The sequence below is a fragment of the Uloborus diversus genome, chromosome 6 (assembly GCF_026930045.1).
Source record: "Uloborus diversus isolate 005 chromosome 6, Udiv.v.3.1, whole genome shotgun sequence".
In the NCBI taxonomy this organism is placed as follows: domain Eukaryota; kingdom Metazoa; phylum Arthropoda; class Arachnida; order Araneae; family Uloboridae; genus Uloborus; species Uloborus diversus.
Window position 1 is genome coordinate 59,603,964 of NC_072736.1, and position 22,116 is coordinate 59,626,079.

Sequence of the window (22,116 nt, forward strand, 5' to 3'; positions counted from 1 at the left end):
ATGTGATATTTTAGTACTAGCCTGCCTGTGAAATTGTCCACATGGCCCTTTATTCTCGCGAGACGCATATTTGTTTATGCCGCTCAGTACAGTGTATGCATCTAATACGGCCCATTAGCGCTTCACGATCTTGAATTTATGAGCTTTTTAGTTGGTTTGTGTCTATAGGCATCTTACTTAAATGAATAAAGCAGTCGTGCTGGCATCAGTATTTCTCAATGTTTCTAATGTGCGTGTGATGTCTATTTGCTCTGTTTAACGTTTTTCAAACATGAATCCATCTTTGCAGAAAAGAATTACGAGAAAGTCCTTAAGAGCATTATTCTATTATCAAAGAACCTGATTCCGTTTATATTGGCCACGTGTCTCCAAACTCTGGATCAGCCAAAGACATAGTGAATAGCATTGTATTATATCTAAATGAACAAAGAATTTCACTGGATGGTTTAGCCATCGTAGGTTGCGATGGTACTAAAATCAATACTGGGTGGAAAAGTGGCGCGATTCGTTAATTTGAAATTTATACTGGACGACCATTGCAATGGGCTATTTGTTTATTACATTTCATTGAGTTTCCTTTTCGCAGTATTTTTCGGCATTTGTATGGTGTAACAACTGGCCCAAGTTCGTTTTCTGGATCAATAGGAGAACAACTCAGAGGTTGCAAAAAATTGCCGGTAATAGGTTTTCAAGCAATTGACTGTACAATTCCAGATGTAAACAGAAAGTGCTTGAGCAAGGATCAAAGATATCTTTCAGATATATCTCAAGCGATAAAGGGTGGCAATTGTCCAAATGATTTATCAAATCGTGACCCCGGCCCACTCTCACATTCCAGATGGCTCACTTGTGCAAATAGAGTTCTTAGACTGTACGTAAGTGTATCGATCCTGTCAGGAGAGTTAAAACACATAGTGACTTTTATTTTGCGATGTTACATGCCGGTCTGGTTTGAAATAAAGAACCGCAAAAATTTCACAGATGGTGCCATTCATGTTTACAGAACAATTCAAACCTGTCGATACTTACCTGACAATCTAAAACAAGTTGTTTACCCTGTCATTGAAAGAAACTCTTTATTTGCGCATCTTGAAAACTTATTGATGGCAGTGGTGTTTGATGAAAGGAGGCACATAAGAGAACCAGCGTTTAAAAGTGTGTTAAAAGCCAGAGTTTCTTTCTAAAGGCAAAAGCATTAGAAACTTTGTCATTCCATCTCTAAATTTCAAAGCAGAAGATTACACAGAAATTATTAATTGGAACACCACAAAGCTATCTTCTCCACCTTTTCTTCGAAACGGTCATAACAAAGACATTGAAAATTTTATTGTAACAGGCACTATACCCAACTGGGATATAAAACTATTCCCTTGCCATACGCAAGCTGTCAAAAGATGTGTGAAGTTAGTGACGGAGGCTTCACTCAAAGTGTGTGGATTTAAATCAAGAGATGGCTACATAAAAGCAACATTGAAATCCAGATCAACTATGCCTGAATTTTCCAAAAAAATCTGATTAAAAATTAGCTTCAACAAGAAACACTTAAAACAATAAAACTTGTATTCTGGATTGTAAATTTGGTAAATATTTTATAACTTTCTATTATTTGAAAATATTTCATTATTGTAAAGAATGGTATTTTTGCATGTTTAGAAGATACCTTAAAAGTCAAGAAATAAATTAATGTTTATGTGTAATATAGGGTTTTTTAAAAGGCTTTTCCCTGTAACACCGGGGGAAAAAACAGCAAGAACAATTTTATTTTTAATCACTAAGAAAAGATGAAATTCTCCCTTTTTTTTACTTTTCATTCTTGTTCCTGGTTCAGAAGGTATTATTCGATTTCAATATGTTTTTTTTTTAATTTCTGAAGGCTTCACCAATCGTAAATTTTCCGTCTTAGAGTATTAAAAAGAAACGTTGGAGCAAAATTTTTAAAAAATCGCTAAAAACATGAAATTTTCCATTTTTTTTCAAATTTTTAGGCTCGTTGCGGGATTGGAAGATTTTATCCGATTTTAAAAATTTTTGTTTTGTTTTATAAGTCTTCACCAATCGCAACTTTTCTGCACTATTACAATTCGAAAATAAAAACTTTGTTTTTATCGTTCCACCCTAATATGCACGCAATGATAAATATTTGTTTTGGTTTTAAATATGTAACACAAGTACATTAAAACTAACAAAGATGTTGTTGTTGTTGTCGTGTGCCAGCTAGGCTGGCAATTTGGGGTGCATTGTTTCACTTTTCCAACTGTACCATAATTTGGTGTGAAGTTCAACTTCTACAGTACCACATGCCATAAGGACCCATTTATAGGGTAGGCAACCAATCACAGCATAACAACACATTCACACAAAGAAAGGACAAGAGAGAGAGAAAGTACGTCCATGCCCGAGCCTGGATTCGAACCCGGACCTTCCTGTCGCAGTCAGAATTCTCTGACCACTAGACAAGGCAGCATTTAATGCATTCTCTTATTGGGGAAGACTATAATTATTTGCAAGTCCCAATACTTCCTAAATAGATTATAGGGAAAATAAACTTTTTAACTTTAAAAATTTTTTTTTTTTTTTTTTGGATTTGCTGAACAACTATACGCAACTCTTGCAAAAAACTTGCTTTATATTAGGATAGATGTTGCTAAGATTAATTCTTCCACCTAGCTTTCATTATTATTTATTTATTCAATTATTTCATTATCAATATTTAGTTATATTCATTCATTTTTAAAGTATTGAGCATTAGACAATAATTGAGCATAAGACAAATGTTAAACAACCTAAACTCAAAGATATCAAAGGTAAAACAAATGATGATAAATACATTAATAGTGTTCTCCCAGACATTTTTATAAAGGCATTGCGTCCTGCCCCTTTTCAGGCATTCCTCGAAGTGCCCTTAAAATTAATCAACACTTGATCAAAAAAGAAAATTTTCTTGCTCGAAAGATAAAAATTCATTTCAGCATGGCTTTGATAGGTAACTCTCTCATTCCCCTTCTCACTAGAATGGGTGTAGGAAGATTACACTACAAAACTTCGTACTTTTTTACCACAAAACTATTTTGAGAAAGTGCCCTATTATTTGAAGAAGTGCCTTTTTATCAGGCAGTACCATGCCTTGTTTTACATGTAGGAGAAACACTACAGCAGACCTGCCAACCTTGAAAAATGAAAAATCTTGCAATTTGCATGAGAAAATCCTGCAACTATTCCAACGAGTACTAAAAAATTGTGATCAATACATATTACAACAAAATTGCATTGAATACTAAGGAAACAAATTCTGTAATATTTACCGGAGTTAGTTTATTGAGACATCCCTAATAATTGAATACATTCCATTGATTGTTGTTCTTACTTTAATATATATTTTATTAACATCTTGATTAATAATAATTATTGTTATTCTAGAATAACATTTTATATACATATTTAAATAATTCTTTAATTTTTATTTGATGCATTTGCAGTGCATGATTTGTCTCTTCTCAAAAAATCAGAGTCAAATTTCTGATCACAGCAGTGACCCCTTGTATGTTGTGTTCAATTAAGAACGATGTGAACAAACATTCAGCTTGGATACCAGCATTGGAAGAGCTACTAGGTCAGGAAAAACTCAAAGTTTGATTATTTTCAACACTTTGTTTACTGTCCAGTTGTTTTTTCGTGCGGATATGAGAAATAACATCTCCTTTTCCTTTATGGGCTATGGAAAAATTACAACAGCACAGAGAGCAAAACACTAAGTGTTGACCTTTCCTTGATTCTATAATGAATGGATGATCAACACTGTAAGACATGTTAAAGATATAATTATATTTTCTTCTAGACATTGTCAAGTTCCACCAACATTCAAAACTTTTCCGAAACTTTCTTAACATCCATTGCCTACGCACTCCGCAGTCTGCAGTAGCTAATGTAAGCAAAGTAACAAGCGCGCGCGAACACGTTATTTGGCACGATGCCAATCATCTCAAACCATCCTGCTGAGTGAAAAGATTTGTTGGGGTCGCCAGCAACGGGGAACAGCGTTGAGTTTGGTGCCGCCACAGAGCGATCTAAGACGTCAGGTTGAATAGCAGTCGTTAGAAGGGTGAACCAATTGCAGACTTGCGGTAGCTAAAGGAGGGTCGCTCTCCACAAGGGAAGATAATTCGAATCTGTACATGTTCTTTTGATTACCGACGGAAAAATTAGAGGAATTCTGGAAAACAATCACAAAAATCCGGTAACCCAGAAGACGCAGCAAAAATCCGGCATTACCGGGCTAAATCCGGAAAGTTGGCAAGTCTGCTACAGTAACAGGGTGGCGACAGGAACTGTGAAAAAAAGTTCCCTGACTTTTCCCTGATTAAGTTCACCAAATTTCCCTGATTTACGTTACCAATAATAATGGATTTCTTTCCTTGCTCTACTTGAAATCCATTGTATTTTTACATAAAATACAGTATTTTAAACGTTTTAAGTTGTGTAAAGTTGTTAAACTAAAGATATATTTTTAAAAGATGCTACTTTTTTAATAAAATGGTAAAAAAAGACATTTTTTTGGGGGGGAGGGGGAACCTACAAAACAGTATATTAAATTTTTATACAATGGAAAGATTATAGAAAATTTAAAAAAAAAATACTTTACTTCCAGAAACCACTTAGCATAAGAATTTTAAAAAACTATTAAAATTACTCTTAAAAATATGTGTGTATTTATGATAGAACTAAAAAGTAATTGAAATTATTTTGAACTAAGTTTTCAAACAGTATAATTATTGTTGCAAGAATAACAAGTAATAGTGAAAGAATAGAAGTAATGTAGTTATTCTTATATAACTAATTGACATATTTATGCAAAACAGATGAAACCATTTGACATCCATTTATAGGGAGCTTTTCTCTAATCAAGAACATAGGTTTTAATGAATGAATACAGCATTTTAACAATAAAAAAATTAAGATATTTACTTAAGTACACAAGCTAATTCTATTTCAAATGATTTCAGTATGTAACGAAAAAAATCTTAGATTGCTTTTTGTAACAAACAACTTTGTAATGCAAGGGAAAAAAAGCAATTAGTTAATATCAAAATATATAAAAGAAGAATACAACTTGGTTATAAAATTAAAAAATTACTTAAGTCTGAAGAAAAGAAAACCTTTATAAACTGCGGTGACAACAAATAGAATAACGGCAAAAAAACAAAGTTTTTTTTAATTAAAAGTTCAATTTTAGCAATTAAATTAAAAGAAGAAGTAATAACTTTTGAGCTTTTATAGTATTAATTCAAAAGTTCATCCTCTGGTTAATAAGTAAGATTCAATACTTTGACGTTGAGGAAAAAAGATGAACAAATATGCGGCAGTGTATAATCGCACCTTATTAATTTTACTTTTTTTTTAACTGATAATTGGCAGAAAATGCTTAGGGAATTAGATAACTCAATTTTGTAAAGCAAAAAAAAATTTTTTTACTTCATAAAATTAATTTTCCCTGATTTTTTGTTATTTTTTCAAAATTCCCTGATATTTTCCTGATTTTTCCCTGATTAATAAAGTTCCCTGACTTTTCCCTGATCTCCCTGATCTGTCGCCACCCTGAGTAACATTGCATTAAAAAATATGTCACACCATTACCCTTGTTTATTTCCCAATCAGTAGTCTGGCACGTTAAACAGCATTTCAAATTCAAGGCATGACTGTATGATTTTATGGAGAAATTTTGAAGCAACATATAGTTTCAGATGCATAATTTATAAATTTGTTACTCAAATAACAACTGCAACCAATTATTTTGATTGAGTTTAGTTACATGGTTCTTTGAATAATAAGAGCAGTTTTTAGAAAGGGATTTTAAAAAAGTAAATGTAAAAAATAATCAAGTTTTTTAATCAGGGTTCGCCGATATATATCAGTTGATATATATCATGATATATATCACAATATATATCAGATATTTATTTAGAAAATGAAATGATATTTTGATATTTTCAATATTTATTTTTTCAACCACGGTATTTTCAATATAAAAATTATATTAATCATAGTAATATCGTTCATTTATTTTTGAAAATATCCAAAAAGTTATGTACTATATTTTAAAGATGTATTAATACATCAGTAATATAACGAAGTAATATAGTAATCCTTTTTTATTTTGTTTTCATAAAATTATTAGTAATGTAACTATTTAAACTCCGATTAAAAGTGCTTAATTTAAATACAGTAAAACCCCTCCAAACGGACACCCCTCAAAAGCGGACACCCCTCTTATGCGGACAATTCTTAATTCCCCAGTTCCAATGCAAATAACATTATTAAACCCCTGTTCTGCGGACACTTCTCTATTGCGGACAAAAATTTTTGTCCCGTTAGTGTCCGCATTAGAGGGATTTTACTGTATTAAACATTGGTCAGAAAAAAAGAAAATGTCCTATGATTGTGCACCAACTAATATATATTTTTTATTTCTCAATCATATAATAACTGTGTAAAACTAGCTAACAGAAGAAAAATGAGTAAAACAGCTAATGCTAAATTAATTCCATTAAAATTGATTAAAATGTCAAATGAAATGTTATAGATATAAATAATAAAAGAAACCTTAATTTTAAGTCTACATATTGTAATAACAATATAAGAAAATAAAGAGTGTTTTGAAGATGCATTTACTATCTTGAAGACTTGAGTTTGAGCTGATTGAAAATATCGGATATATATCAAAATATTGGACAATTTCGAAAATATCATGATATTTTCGAATCCTGCATATAGTATTACCAATAAAAGTAACAACAAATATATTGGTAGCTCAGCCAGAGTGCCGGAAAACTTAATTTAAAAAGACTTGCCTAAATATTACCGAGCTTCAAAATTATTCCACAGCAGGGTTCGCCAATATATATCCTGATATATATCATGATATATACCCCATGTTTATTTTGAAAATATCATGATATTTTTATATTTTTGATATTTATTTTTTGAACTACGGTATTTTCAATGCAAAAAGTGTATTAATCATAGTAATTAGGACTTGACCGATGCATCGGCGCCGATGGTTCAACAATTTAGCCATCGGCATCGGCGGCCGATGCTAACTTGCAGAAAACATCGGCCCATCGGCCTTAAAAACATCGAAAAGCCGATGGAATTGGCCGATGTTTTTGAAAAAAAAAAAGACCTTTGTTTTACTTTTTAATACAAAGTAAAGGGAGTTGTTGTTTTCAAACAAAATTGTTTACTTAAATTTCAGTATGAATTTATATTTTAGTCACCCCTGAAAGAGTTTTTAATACTGCATTCAGGTACCAAACACGCTAATTATTGCGTTGTTTCTTGCGGCTGGATGCACGTATGTATCTCTCATAAGTCATAAGTAAAAAATGGTAAGCTGTAGAAGGCTAAATTTTCGCCTGTGGGAAGTGCGCACGTTCCAGTTGTGACCTTCCCTCTTTGTTTTCGATCAGATGTTCTAAAAAGCCTATTAACTGATTTTTTGTGGCTATTAATTACATATTTCAATGCAAAACTAATATAGCGTCTCAGACTGACGATCATTTGTTGATATATTACCGAATTGGAGACCGTGGAAACAAATATGAGATGGCGAAACCGGTTTGTTTCATTTTGTTCGATTCCCGTTGAACCGACGGTAATTTTTAATTTTTGGATGTTTGTAATATGAATCACAGTAATGCAGTCTTTTCTGTATCGCTTCGGCGGAGCTACAAGATTGGGGCCCGTCGAAATACATTTTGGGGCTGAATTTCTCTATCACAGAAGTTGTAAAACATTTATCAAAAGCATTGTTGTAACTCCTACGGTGCCCCTATGGTTATGGGGCCCTCGCGCAATTGCAACATTTGCTACATTTTAAATCCGCCACTGCACTTATCATTATTTTGAACTCTATTTTTTGCGACTATTTTTTGTATTTCCGAGAACACTTGCGAGCTCCTCCTCCCACTACCTCAATTTCTGAAATTAAACTAAAGTTGTACTTCTGAGTTGTTTAAAACCAACACTATTCATAAAATTAGAGATTTTTTTTTCAAGTTTTATCTATTGTTTAGGAAAAGTTTAGAGCATTAATTAGAAATTGATTAAAGACGTTTTGAATTGTGACATAATTCGGAAAACAAAGATTTTGAATTTTTCTTCGGAAGCGCTGAAGTAGATTCAGAAACTCTTCCGAGGAGTTGGTGGTAGCGCTTCTGTACTAAAAAAATTAAGCCGAAGTTGGGACCGAAGTTTAACATTGTGAGTTACTCCAAAATTAGAAGGTGACCCCCTAATCCGCCCTCGTCGTTTCAAGCATTTCTTAAATATTTAGCGATTACTTATTTTGGTCAAGAAATGTCATTTTGCGTATTTTTTTATACTTGTTTCACCTATATTTTGTAATGCGGCACCTTTTTTTGCATCATTAATAGCGATCGATTTTTTTTTCTGTTGTAACTATTTTTATGTATTTATATAAAATCAATGAATAAGTTATTTTCGTTTTCATCATATGTTTAATAATATGTTATAGAAAAGTTTCAAGGATTTTCTACTATGCAATTTTTTAAATTTCAGAAAATTATTGTTAAATTGAAAAATTTAATTTGAACGTGTTTGTAGTGCTCCATAAAAGATTAATCAATCAAATTGTTCAATATTACGTGTGCAAACATCAAATCAAGTAGTATGTATATGTATTCAGTTATTAACTTGGGGTAAATATTGAGTTTGTTTATTGTAGCTGCGTTTTAAGAATCTCATTCATTTCGTGGCTATTTCTTTTTTCCGCAAAATTTACGTCACTGTTATACATTTTATGAAAAATGCCAACTTTTCTATTCATAAATTTTAAATAAGTATAAAAATATTCCTATTACGATTTAATATTGTAATTTATCTGTTACCTTTTTTGTTTAACTTGATGATTAAAAAATGTCTACATTCAATCTTTCCATTTTAATAGCGTAATTTGTTGACGGTTTCATAGTTTTTTTTTTTTTTTTTTTTGAATGATTAAACAACATAATTTAATGCTTTTTAACTATGTTCAGTTTACCTAAATCCAAACATTATTAAAATATTACTGAAATCTTAGTTATATGTTCAATTTAAAAAAAATCAATTGGTTATTAAACAGTCTCTTTGTTTTTCCTCCATTTTTTTTTTTTTTTTGGCTGTTGTTTTTCGTCTTCCATCATACAGCAGTCAAAAAAAGGAGAAGCATAACTACACCCTATACAGATTGTACGTAGTACGATCCAAAAGTTCGAGGGATAAGCTGTATAAAACCTTACCCAGAATAGTTCACATTACCGAAGCACATCCACCTACAAAAGGTCATCTTGAGGGACTATGTACTTCTGCCAGTGTTCATATAACTTTTGGAAAAACTCCTGGAAGCCATTTTTCACTACCTTCTATGATGCAGCTTTATCTTCTCCTGACGGAAGAAAGCGGCGTCCATGCAAATGTTTTTTTTTGCTGGGAACAGGTAAAAGTCACACGGAGCTAAGTCCGACGAAAGCGATGTTTTTGGTTTGTCATATCAGAACATTGACCAATCGAACCGTGCATCCTCAACATGAAAGTCGCCTTCTTCCCCACGATGAAGTCAAAGCAGCAGCGAAAGAGCCCTTACAGGAGGTTGCGATAAATGTCTTCCAGGAGTCCTTCTAAAAGCTATACGAACGGTGGCAGAAGTGCATAGTCGTTCAAGGCGACTATTTTGTAGATGGATTCACGGTAAATTTTTATACAACTTGTCCTCGAACTTTTAGATTATACTACGTACGTACGAGTTTTCAACTTACTATTTCATAACATTTTTGAGTGACGTAAGTTTACGCGCATGAAAACATCCCAAGAGAATTTGCGATAATTTTAACTAAGGAGGCTTTCAAAATGGATATTTCCGTCATCTATATGTTCTTAGGTACATATGCATGTACATATGCGCAAAAAAAACTTGTGAAGTAATGATCGTAAAATAAAAATTTAGGTCAAAATCTGATTTTTTTTTTTGGGGAGGGGGGGACTATTACAATTCCTTATCCGTAGAAAGGAAGTAAAGTGAAATGAATCAATGATACTTTAAATCCCTGACAATTTTATCAATTTATTTCTGTTAGATTTTTTTTTTGCCATCGGCAATCGGCCATTTGGAGGAAAACAATCGGCCATCGGCCATCTTTGAACAATCGGCATCGGCCCATCGGCCAAAAAATGCCATCGGTCGAGCCCTAATAGTAATGCTGTTAATTTATTATGAAAAATAACTAAAATATTAAATACTATATTTTCACGATGCATTAATACATCATTAATATAACAAATTAATATAATATTTATTTTTTACTTGTTTTTATATTCATAAAATTATTAGTAATGTAACAATTTTAATTTATGAAAGTGGTTAATTAACACTGCTCAGAAAAAAAGAAAATGTCTTATGACAGTGCACTGACTAATACATATTATTTATTGTTGAATCATATGACTGCAAAAGAAACTAACAGAAGAAAAATGAGTAAAACAGCTAATGTTAAATTAACTCCATTAAAATTGATTATCAAATTTTAACTGAAATATTAGGTATTAAAAATGAAAGAAATCTTAATTTTAAGTCTACATATTGTAATTATAATATATGAAAATTAAGAGTGATTTGAGGATGTGCATTTACTATTTTGAAGAATTTAGTTTGTGCTAATTGAAAATATCGGATATATATCAAAATATCAGATGTTTTCGATATTTTCGAAAATACTATGATATTTTCGAACCCTGTTATCAACACAATTCCCAGACTTACATATGCAAATAAGAAAGCCTTTTTGAAGCTTATGTGCAATTGTAAATTCTTACAATGTAGTTGCACAAGATTCTTCACTAGTTTATGAGCACTGAAAGTGCAATTCCGTATTACGATTGAAGCAGAAGCACTGTATGGAACAATTCTGAAAGCACAAACACCAATTAGTCAGGTCATTGGAAGTAGAGGATAAGGAAGAATAAATTTGAAAGCAATATTTGTTTCTGTGCATGTGTTTTTGTCAATACTCTATGTATAAGTAACCATAAATCCTGAAGGACATGCATAAAGGCCCTGGAAGAATGGGATAGTATATTTAGAAACCAGATTTTTAAAATAAATGCTCTTACTGAGCTTATACGCATAACACTGAATCCCTGAACCCCGTTACATAAAATGAAACTTTCAGAAAAATGTGACGTATGACAGTGCAAGATGAATAAACATAAAATTATAAAATTTCTTCACCTCTTGAGAGTAGCCGGGGTTCACTCCTAAAGTAACAGTTGCATACATGTGTCTCACACCAAATTTATGCAGTAGGTAAGCTAGGTCGATGGTCCAAGTGCTGCATAAAAGTCAAAGAACCTGATTAGTAAGTCTTCAATTTTAAAAATGACTAATCATAAACTATAAGTTGCTCAATCCATCTGCATAAATTAAGCATTTTTACGCACATATTTGCACTTTATTCTCAGATTTTATTCTTTGTCTTTCAATTTTTACATTAATCGAATAAAGGGAACCATTATGCATTATAATATGAAGTGTCAACTTTCCAAAAAGTTTTCTTGTACTTAAAAAATGATTTGTACAGGTTGCGGGCCTGACCGTACAGTCACAACCTCAACACACACATTTATTTTTCAAGCACAAAATTTTTCATTACAAAGCTGATACAGTGGACTTGCGATTCAAATTACTTGAAATGGATACAACGGGAGTTTTTCGTTAGTAACATATTTCAGAACAGTTGCGATTTCCTCGTCCATAACGTGAGATTGTTCTGAAGCAATGTGAGGGGCTTCAGTATTGGTTTTGTTATTGGTTACAAAATATTATCTTTGTGAATGGACTTTTATCCATTTAGCTTACTAAAAGCGAAAGTTCCTGCCTCCCAAAGACTCCCCCCTCTGTCTAACCTTCCTTTTTTAGTGTGTACAAAAAAACCACTCCATATTTTCCAAACATTTTGATTTTCATTCTAAATGTGGAAGTAAATTCATAATATAATGGCACCTGAGTGTGGTGCATCCTAGAGCTACGAAAGATAAAGTTTCTTACAATTAAGGAAAAGGTAACGATCCTCAATAGGAGGTTTGATCACTAAGATGTGATAAGCACCAACCATCTTCTGAATTATTTAAATTATAATTATTATTATTCTATCTACCGTAAAAACAATTGTACAATAGTGCTGCATTTTATTATTATTATTATTATTATTACATACTGTACATACAGTATTGCACTTTTATGTCTGTCTCTCACCTATTGATCATTGGTTTTGTGCATCATAACACTACTTTAAGTTGAAAAATGCAGTTTTTTTTTTTTTTTTTTTTTGCAATACTGTACAAATTTAGTGATTGATGTAGGACACAGTAACATAAAGTTAAGGAATTGTTTGAGACAGTTTTTAGTGGTGTTTACAAGGTGTAAAATAAAAATGCATGTTTATCAAAACGTCGTACATATATCCTTTTTCATAAGGCGAAATTTGACCCACGTGAGATAGGAATGCATCCTTCATGCAAGTCAAGACTCCACTGTACTTTATGTTATTATTCATAATGGTTCCTCATATTCAAAGACATCACAATTAAAAGACAAAGTTTAAAATTCTGGGAATAAAGTGAAATATATGCTTAAAAATGTCATCTGCAAGTACATGCTTAAATCTGTGCAAATGAGTTAAGCAAACTACAAAATTAAAGAAAAGATGAATATGAAAAATTAACATTCAAGCAACCAAATTACCTTTTACTAACTAATATAATCATATGCTGGATTGCTCAATGTATACTATACTACTTTAATATATTTACAGCAAATCATCTTAAACGAGTCATTTGAAAGATCATCAAAAAGCGATTTATTAAGGACCAACACAAATTTATAATGCAATTTAGTTACCATTTGAAACACTGTTTTGAAAGAAAAATGTTTGTTTTTTAAAGAAAAAGTCTTCTGTTATCATTTGGTGTTATTTCATTTTAAATCTTAAGCAAAGAACCATGAGATGAACTCAGTTCTTGAAAGGCTTTTGTTCTAGCATAAATAGAGCAACCCAATTTTAAGAATGTGATGTCTCATGCCTTCATATCTTTTTGTATCTCTATTTATGCAACACTAACTGTAAGTCAGTAAGATTGCAAGGTTAATAATAAGTTACAAGACTGAGGTTATGCAAAACATAAAAGCATTATCTTATGAAAAATTTAGAGCTGAATCAGGATCAAATCAAAACAGTATATAAAACTGAAACCTCCTAATACAAGCACAGCATTACTGACATGTAATATATAAAACAAAAAGTCTGAATTTGGTTTCTGTGACAATACAAACATCTCTAGATTAACGAATAAATACCTTTGTGTTGAAGATTCAAAAAATCAGTAATCCAACGTCATAAAGCACAAAAATTGCAAAATATTGCAGACACGTGTTTCGGTGTTACAAGGAACACCTTTTTCAATGCAAAGAAGTGTGAGCTTCCGAATGAAAAGTCATCCAAGAAAGCTTTTCTCAGTTAGGTGGTCCGCCGAACGCGAAACCCCCAGGGTTTAATTTCCAAGCACACTCAACACTCATTTTATCGACCCACTGCAGGGATGAACGGTTGAGTCGACCATGCCAGACCCATAAATAGAACACGGGCCTGCGGGCGGGGGAGGGGGGAACAGGAAGCGCTACCACTCAGCCACGGGTCTTCACAGTGAGACAAAAGTAAATATTTGGAATACTACTTCCTTTCATTGAGAATTTAAGTAATCAGTAATGTTTATGCCCTACTAGAGGTCTTATTCCTGGCTGATTTGATGCTTTTTATTAACACCAAAGCAGTTTTAGAAACTTTTCGTACCCAAAAATTAGTAGTATTCTTCAGCATGCTCCCCCCCCCCCACTTTCCCTAAAATGGTCTATATCCGCCCCTGGTTTTTATACATGATGCTTTGTAAATTGAAAATAAAATCTGAACCACAGAAAATAAAAACAAACAAAACAAAACAAAAATTATTTTGAATTTTGACCTATTGAATTCAAATTATGTTTTTCGCGAACACAAGAGTGTGTGTGTATGTAGGCGTGTGTGTTTGTGTGTGTGTTGGGGGGGGGGTATGCATGTTTGTGTGTAGGGGGTATGTGTGTGTGCAGGCATGTGTGTTTGTGTCTGTGTGCAGGCATTAGTGTTGGTAGTTGTGTGTATGAGTGTTTGTGTGCGTGGGGGCGGGGTATGTGTATGTAGGCATATGTGTTTGTGTGCATGTATGTATGTGTAGGTGTCTGTATGTACGCGTGTGTGTATGTGTTTGTGTGTGTAGGTGTATGTGTGTGCATGTGTTTGTGTGTGTGTAGTTGTGTATGTATGCGTGTGTGTGTAGGATATGGATGCAACCTGGAGGCGGTTTTCGCTATAGGAGCAGCATCGTGAGGAGCCAGTCGACGGTGATGCTGCAGAGGGTGCTGGCGGGAAAATAAAATCATGGGACATCAAAACAGTCAAATGAAAGCAATAAGCAATCATGATTGCTCCAAAAAAAAAGGATATGAAACAGAACAGAAGGAAAAGACTTTTTTTAATAAAAACACTACACGTAATATTACACTCTTGAAAACATCACACATAACAGCCTGAAAGCAGAATATCACTAAATTTGAGACGTACGTCACAGAACAGATGCCTGAGCTGTAGAACATTTCTGTTCAAATGTGAGAGGAAATCTCAGACAAATTTTCTGCAGAAATTCTACACATTTCTGAGAAATTTTTGCAGAAAATCTGCAGAAACTGCAGATTTTTTGCAAATATCATCCAACTCAAGATAGAATTTTGCACAAATGTTGCTGATTTTTTTTAATTAGAAGATTATTTAAAAGTCTTAAAAATTAAAATAATTAGGCAGAAAGCTAGCGAAAAATGTTGAATTCGATAATGCATCGGCAGGAACTTTAGATATGCTTTAAACTTAAAAAAATCTGTATAATTTGTGAAAAATTCAACCTCGAGTTCAAAGATATTTGTAGAAAATTGGCAGTTTCTGCAGTTTTTTTTTGCAGAAATTTCGTTTCTAGATTTGAAAGATTCTAATTTTGCCTAGTAGTTTTGGTTCCATTTTTATTTACTTTTCCCCAATCGATCTTCATCCATTGCAGTTTCCGCCATAAACGTATGTTTTGGAAACATGTCAACATTGAAACTCGTCCATCGCCGAAAATTGCGTGTCTTGTTTGAGATTTCAATATTTTTGCATCCTGAAAATATTTCAATTATATAGAAAGTTTTGAAGTGTTTCATTGTATGCAACCATAACGCGACTCATTTTATTTAATACTTTAGTTTTTTTATTAACATTTTAATTGCTCCTTCATGGCATGCAAAAATAACTAAAAAAAAAACTGATTTAACACGTAGGTTCGGATTAAAAAATAAACTAACTTTGTTCTTTCTATGCATTTTAGAAAGTGTATAAAATGCTTTTGGAGAACCTCAATCGGTTTAGGTCCTACAGAAATGTACAGCAACAGTTAAGATTTAAAAACTGGGGGAAAAAAACCTCCTGTATGAAACGATTTTGATTTAGGGCTCCCGATTTCTGGAAAAGGTAACGCTGTTTGCTTTTGTACACAATGCTTGAAGTACTTGCAGAACAATATTCGTCAAATGATTTTACATTGCAGAACACAGTCAAGTATTCTGTTTTGAGGCTTAACAAGTTTTTCTACATTTGACTCACACTTTTGTTTAACAAAAACCAAAAATGATTAATACAAATGAAACTGTTTAACGTTTAAGGAAAATATTACCTTTTGTAAAATCCTTCCTCTCTGGAAATGGCATCTAAATTTTCTTTCATAAAAGATCTATCTTCATCTCTATTAAAAAGAAACATGATTGTTCTTAGAACAGAAAAATTTAGAACATGCAATTGAAGAATTTTTTACAATAAACAAGCATTTCATACTTTATAAAAAGAAAAAAACATCAAATCCTGCTTTTTACCCTATAATTATGTATTTTATGCAGGGCTTAACTTGAAATGGGAGCTGACAGCAGCTGAGCTCCAGCACTGCAGGCAATTTACTGTATTTTCCTACATATTATCCAGGTCGGCGTATAGCCCGTAGGTCTGTCTCTTCCTTGAAATATTTCTGGGTCTATCCTTGATCTATGATAAGGTACAGTAGGTCTTCTGAGGAATTTCATTATTACTGGTTGATATTCTCTTTGTTAAAGAATAAATTTATGACTTTTCACTTTTACTCCAGGGTCCCCGGTACCTACCACTATTTTGTGGTTCAACCAGTTGGATGGAACCCAGAAGACGGCTCTGATTTTTTGATCCAGACCATGAACCAAGATATTCATTCACCCACAGAGATATTGTCTCACTTGGAGGACTTTGTGACAACAAGTATATTTAATGTACCCCAGTCACTATTAATGAAAACGGAGGATCTTGGACCAGCTAGAATCAAACCCAGGACACTCTGGTTGTGACAAGTCGGATGCCCCACGGATCAGGCAACAACGGCCCAATAAATTTATGACTGTATAAACACAAGATTTACCTTAGTACCATCATGACGGCAGAGATGCCACAATCCCAGGAGAGGTGCTGCTGCACATGGACCAATGGGATCTCAATGATAGAAGTACCACTCTCGCGCCGACCACCACCCATTCTGACTTTTATGTCCTCTTTCCGTCATCCACAATAGTCAGCTGCAAAGTTAACAACTCTTTCAGTACCAAAATTTACAAAAAAAAAAAAAAAAAAAATACAGAAAAGTATTCAACATAGGCAAGAAATGAACTGCTGACTTAAAAAATATTTGTACTATGTATTTCATTTACAACAGGTTCTTGTACACACTGAAGAATCAACAAAATGCGGCATTACAATTTTATTCCCTAAAAGCTAGACAAATAAAAATCAAAGACATAGATTAGTTCTCAGCAGTGTTTTAAGCAAGAAATTCAGCAGTATTTATGCTTAAAACTGAAAAAAAATATGGAGAGTAGTATTCATTCATGATATTTTCTAAAGATTTATTTTATTACGCCTTGAAAATAAAGTTGTGATCCCAAAATTTTCAAAAGTTAAAAAGTAGCACAATACATCTCCAATAATGACCCAAGAGTTGTATAATAGGGGTTCCTAAACTTTTGCAAGTCGTGCCACCCTTTGAAGAATCAGAATTTTCTTATGGCACCAGGGGTGGCAAATAGGGGGAGCGAGAGGGGGCGGTTGCACCCCCAAATTTTTCACTAAGAATAATAAAAAAAATGGCTAAATTCAATTTAGATAACTTAGAAAATTATTTGCTTGCATTTTAAGAACAGAAAAAAACAGATGGAGAATAATTGTTTGCCTTAACTAAAGAAGTAATCTCTTCATATGGGTTAAATATTTCAAAATTGTGTATTCTATGTTATGCTGGTGCATCTTCTATGAGATGCCCGTACAGTGTTTAGACTGCGCAATTTTTACGCGTAAACTCCATGTCATTTTACATGAATTTTTATGCTCATATTATAACTTAATGTTTAGCTAATAAGTGTTCATTGATTCTTTGTACTAGAAACATATTTTAGCAACTCAATGCATTATATGCTTTCTTAGAAACTCTTTGTAAAGATATGTTCTTTATGAAAACATCCCACATCGAAAAATACTTTCATATCAACAAATATATTTTGAGGCTCTTTACTTGACAATCTCTAAGTGACACACGATGGTATTCAAAAGTTAAATCTACAAAAGCTCCATAGAAGAATTACTGGAAAACGACCTTTTCAATGATAGAAAATCTGATGTCATTTTAATATGTGTGACTTTGTTTGAATTATTGTCTACTTTATTTATACTACGGAGCGTTTTTTGATCAATGCTACACTCTATCACAAAAATTTCAATCCGCTAACCTTAATTCTTGGACTGACATTTGAAACTCTTAGTAATTTTCACACTAATGCATGCTTGAGCCCTTGAACAAAGTGTAAAACTTTGACAGAACTTTCCATAACAGTTTTTACTGTATGCCAATGTAGAAGAGGTAACAAAACCACATGAAGTTTTAGTCAAAATATTAAATCACTATTTTAAATAAAATGACCAATTCAGCTTCTCAAGAAATTGAGACAGGATTTGATGAGATATATTTATCATTGGTCTGTTCAATATTATGTAGATCGGTTATAGAAAGCGAAAAAAAAACATTACACTTACTTATAGTAAGTGAAATTTGAGGGAAGAAGAATTGTTTTGTGAATTGCTTCCATTGTTTTTTGACTATTTCAATCAGGTCAGTCATTTTATAGTAGATAACATTTGCGTCTCAACTTCAATATTGCTTTATTGTTCTTAACATTAAAATCATTTTATTATCCTTTCCTGTTATCGTACTGAGAAAATTCATGTTCAAAAAACTCGACCCACCAAACGAAATGCTGAAATGCCGCCCCTGTATGGCACCCCAGTCAACTCTCTCGGATGAGGGATCCCCAAGACGCAGATTGTGGCTCTGAAGTTTCACGGGGAAATTTGAAGAAATTTTAAGGGGGGGTAATTTTTATAACTTTTGAGAGGGTACACCATTGATCAAGGGGGATGGGAATCCTTGTTCTGAAATATAATGCATACATAACATACCGTAGACAATCATCATGTTTATAGCTTTATATGTTTCTATGGAAAAAATCAAAGTATGTAATAACAGGGTTACACTCGTCCAAGCCCGGATTTCCCAATAGGCCAACCTAGGCCCTGACCTAGGGGCACAAGCCGAAAAGGGCGCACTTCGCAGAGGGGGAAAAAATAAATAGCTAGCTGGGGGAATAAAAAGTGACGCGTTAGTATATGGAGAAACAAAATTTATCTAGAAAAGATTGCAACCAGCGCAATAGGCATAAAAACAGCAATTGAGGGTGGGGTGGGAATGGTGCTTGAGTCCAGGTCCTTTTCGATCAAGGAATATAATTTTCAATATCTTTGATTTGAACAATAATTTCTTTAAAATGCAGCTTTGACCAGAGGTGGATGGTCCAAGAAGGCGCCAACCTTAACTCCCAAAAGGCTCACAGGTTCGGGGGATGCAAAAAAAAAAAAAAAAAGCCCGAAATCGCACGGGATCCTGGGCAAAATCAAAAAGAAAAAAAAGCAAAGTTCCACAGGTTTGAGGGCGCCAAAAAATAAAAAGGAGTCTCACAGATTTGAGGGCGTGAAGAAAAAGAAGGAGCACAGGTTCGTCGGGCTGATGTGTCGGCGGCGGAATAGTTTGCCCCTGGCTTTGTTAAAGTAAAAAACTTATTAGAGGTAAATCACACACAGGAAAATTAGTAAAAATCATGATCCTGAAAATGATCAGTCATAAAATTTGTTACTGAAACTATTTTTCAGTTGATTCTTTAAATTGCGTCAGTAACTACGTGTTTTGCAATTAATAATTTCTTAATTCATATTTATTTATGACTGCCAATCACCGAAAGTTATTATTTGGGGGGAGGGGGGATTATCAATTTACCGAATGAATTTTTAAATCTTACCGAATGACAGAATACGAGCATGCACATCACATACTAACATCTAACGAAAAGAGAAATCAGAAATTAGGCATCTTTACAAACACATTATTATGTTTCGTCCGAATTTTCCGAACTGTCGGATATTTTTGTCAAATAAGGAGAGTTTGGATGTAACAGTGACCTCCCATGATCCCCCATCGGGGCGCCTCTGGCAATCATATCATCCGTTTTGCACAAAATTTTCACCATAGACTGCTTTAATTCTCCACACATACATGCATTGCATGACAGTTCCTAATAAATATTTTATTATACACTATTTTATGAATTTTTATTTCTAATTATATCGGCTATCGCAAAATTTGCTTCCATCATATCATTTTTGTGAATATATTTTTACTTAAAACATCATCACGAAGATCACAAAAAAAGTGGATAAAAATGCTTGGGACGCCCCAAAATTTGTTTTAAATAGATTAAAAATTAAAGTAGAGAAAAAGATACCAGCAGTTCTAAATCTTTTTAAGGTAAAAAAAAAATGAATGAAACACATAAGTGTATCAAGAAATTCAAGAGCCATGATATTTAAATTTAAACTAAAAGGAAAAAATTACATAAGATATCACTGCTAAAGATCACCTCAGTCCAAAGTGTCAAAAGTTTTTCTTCCGCAGCCAAAAACGTTTGTTTTTCAAACAGACAGGAATTTGAGGGAGAAATTTGAAAATTACATTATGGAGAAACTGAAACAGTTAAATATTTTAGGAAAAGAAAAGTGGAGGCGGGATGTTTTACAACATATTTTTAAAAATTAAAAAAGATTGCGAACAAAGCAAAATAAAGGGAAGGAGGCGTTTTCTGAGCAAAACCACATCTTTTTACTTTACCAAAGGTAGATTAAAATTGCATTTTTTATAACTTTAATTTCGTAAAAACTTCAAAGAAATTCCATTCACCCGCTTCCACTATTATTTTAAAAAATTATCTAAACTTTTTTTTTTTTTTTTAAAGAGCGTTCTTGCCAATCCTTGCCTTTTCCCAACACTTTGAAGATAGGGTTTCCAATTTCACGCCAAATTAAATCCCGTGGGATTTAGGGATTGTTGAGGGGGCCAATCCCGCGGGATTGATTTTCTTCTACAAAAAATTAAACTTTTATGACAATGAGAAAAAATTGCGCTTTTTAGGATGGACTGCTTTTATTACTTGAATTAGTAGTCTTCTTGAATTCCGTACAGCAATTGGGAAGTACTTCAAAGCCAGATCTTAATTAGCAATCATCGTTTGGCAAGCAAAAGTGCGCCACTCATATGGGATGGTGAAGGATTTTTACTCTAAAAATAATGTGCTTGATGAAAACACGTGCTGTGACTCCACTGCAATTGGTTTTACTAAATTAAAAGGAAGTAGCAAAGGGTCCAAAGAAATGTTTTGTACCGTAAAACAAAGTTTTTTTTTTTTAATTTCTAATGTCAGAAAAGGAAAATTTTTTTAATTCTTAATTTTAAAACTATTAAACAAGTGAAAATTTAAAGAAATACACAAAAAGCAATTCTATTTCTCATTAGCTACAAAGCATACTTGAAATTTAGACCCTTAATCAGGACTTCCTGCTCTCTTTCTCAATTCAATTCAGGACCGTCCAGGGTCAAGGCAGGCTCCTTGTCAGAGTTTGGTAGACTTGACCTTCTCGAACGGAGTGCACCAAAATTTAGGGACTCATCACAAATGACTTTTTCAGGTCCTCCCCCCATATTTTTACCGCTAGTTTTAAAAATATTGGGCCCCCTTCAGACTTGGGCCCAGGCGAACAGGTGTCCCTTCTCCCCCTTGCCCTCCACCCCCTAAAACTTTTATAAAACTTCCACTGCACCGATTTCGAGCTGGGGGTTTCCCCAAGGTCGGGCCCCTAGCTTCCTATTAGGCTAGTATCTGGTTACCAAGATGTGCCAAATTCAGCTCCTTGATACATTCTTAGAAAAAAATGCCAAAACCTAAATTCTCACGTTTTGTAGCATATTTTTCAAGATAAGTTTTTGTGATTAATATGTTCCATGTCTTTCCCTTTATTTAATACTGAATTCAGTATTTTGGAAGTTCTTTTGTTATTGCTTGTTTTTATCTTACTTCTACTGCATACTGATAATATCTTAAGAATGAGAAAAAAAAAATAACTTACACTACTCTATTTCATTTTCTGCATTACTTATGATTGAAAAAAAAAAATGCTTTTGACAAAAATTTGGTTGCATTTATTTTTAACTCAAAATGAGTGAGTCTCACAAAGTTATAATCATTTTATAAGACTGTGCAATCAACGTCTGAAAAGTACTAATAAAGTGCTTTAAATAATTTCAACTGTTCTAGAGTCTTTGGAAATTTTTTAAGTTTTTTAAATTCCTTGAGAAAATCTTCAATTTTGTCTCTTATCAAGCAAATAAAGTATGAATTGTCCAAATGGCCAGAATATTACTATTTCGTTCTTATTTTCTGAATCTCTACCCCATTTCTTTCAAACCATTTTGTACAATAAGATAAATAAATACCTTTGTGCTGAA

The 22,116-nt window shown here is 33.1% G+C and overlaps 1 protein-coding gene across 1 annotated transcript in view; it reads right to left on the reverse strand.

The window, feature by feature from the left end:
• LOC129224508 (protein GUCD1-like) overlaps positions 1–22,116 on the reverse strand; it is a 39,479-nt gene that overhangs the window by 14,979 nt on the left and 2,384 nt on the right. The window contains exons 2-4 of the mRNA XM_054858970.1: positions 16,603–16,756; positions 15,838–15,906; positions 11,279–11,378 (exon numbers count right to left, since the gene is read on the reverse strand). Coding sequence (XP_054714945.1) covers positions 11,279–11,378; positions 15,838–15,906; positions 16,603–16,715 — 282 coding nt within the window. The 5' untranslated portion in view covers positions 16,716–16,756. The remainder of the gene's footprint in view (positions 1–11,278; positions 11,379–15,837; positions 15,907–16,602; positions 16,757–22,116) is intronic.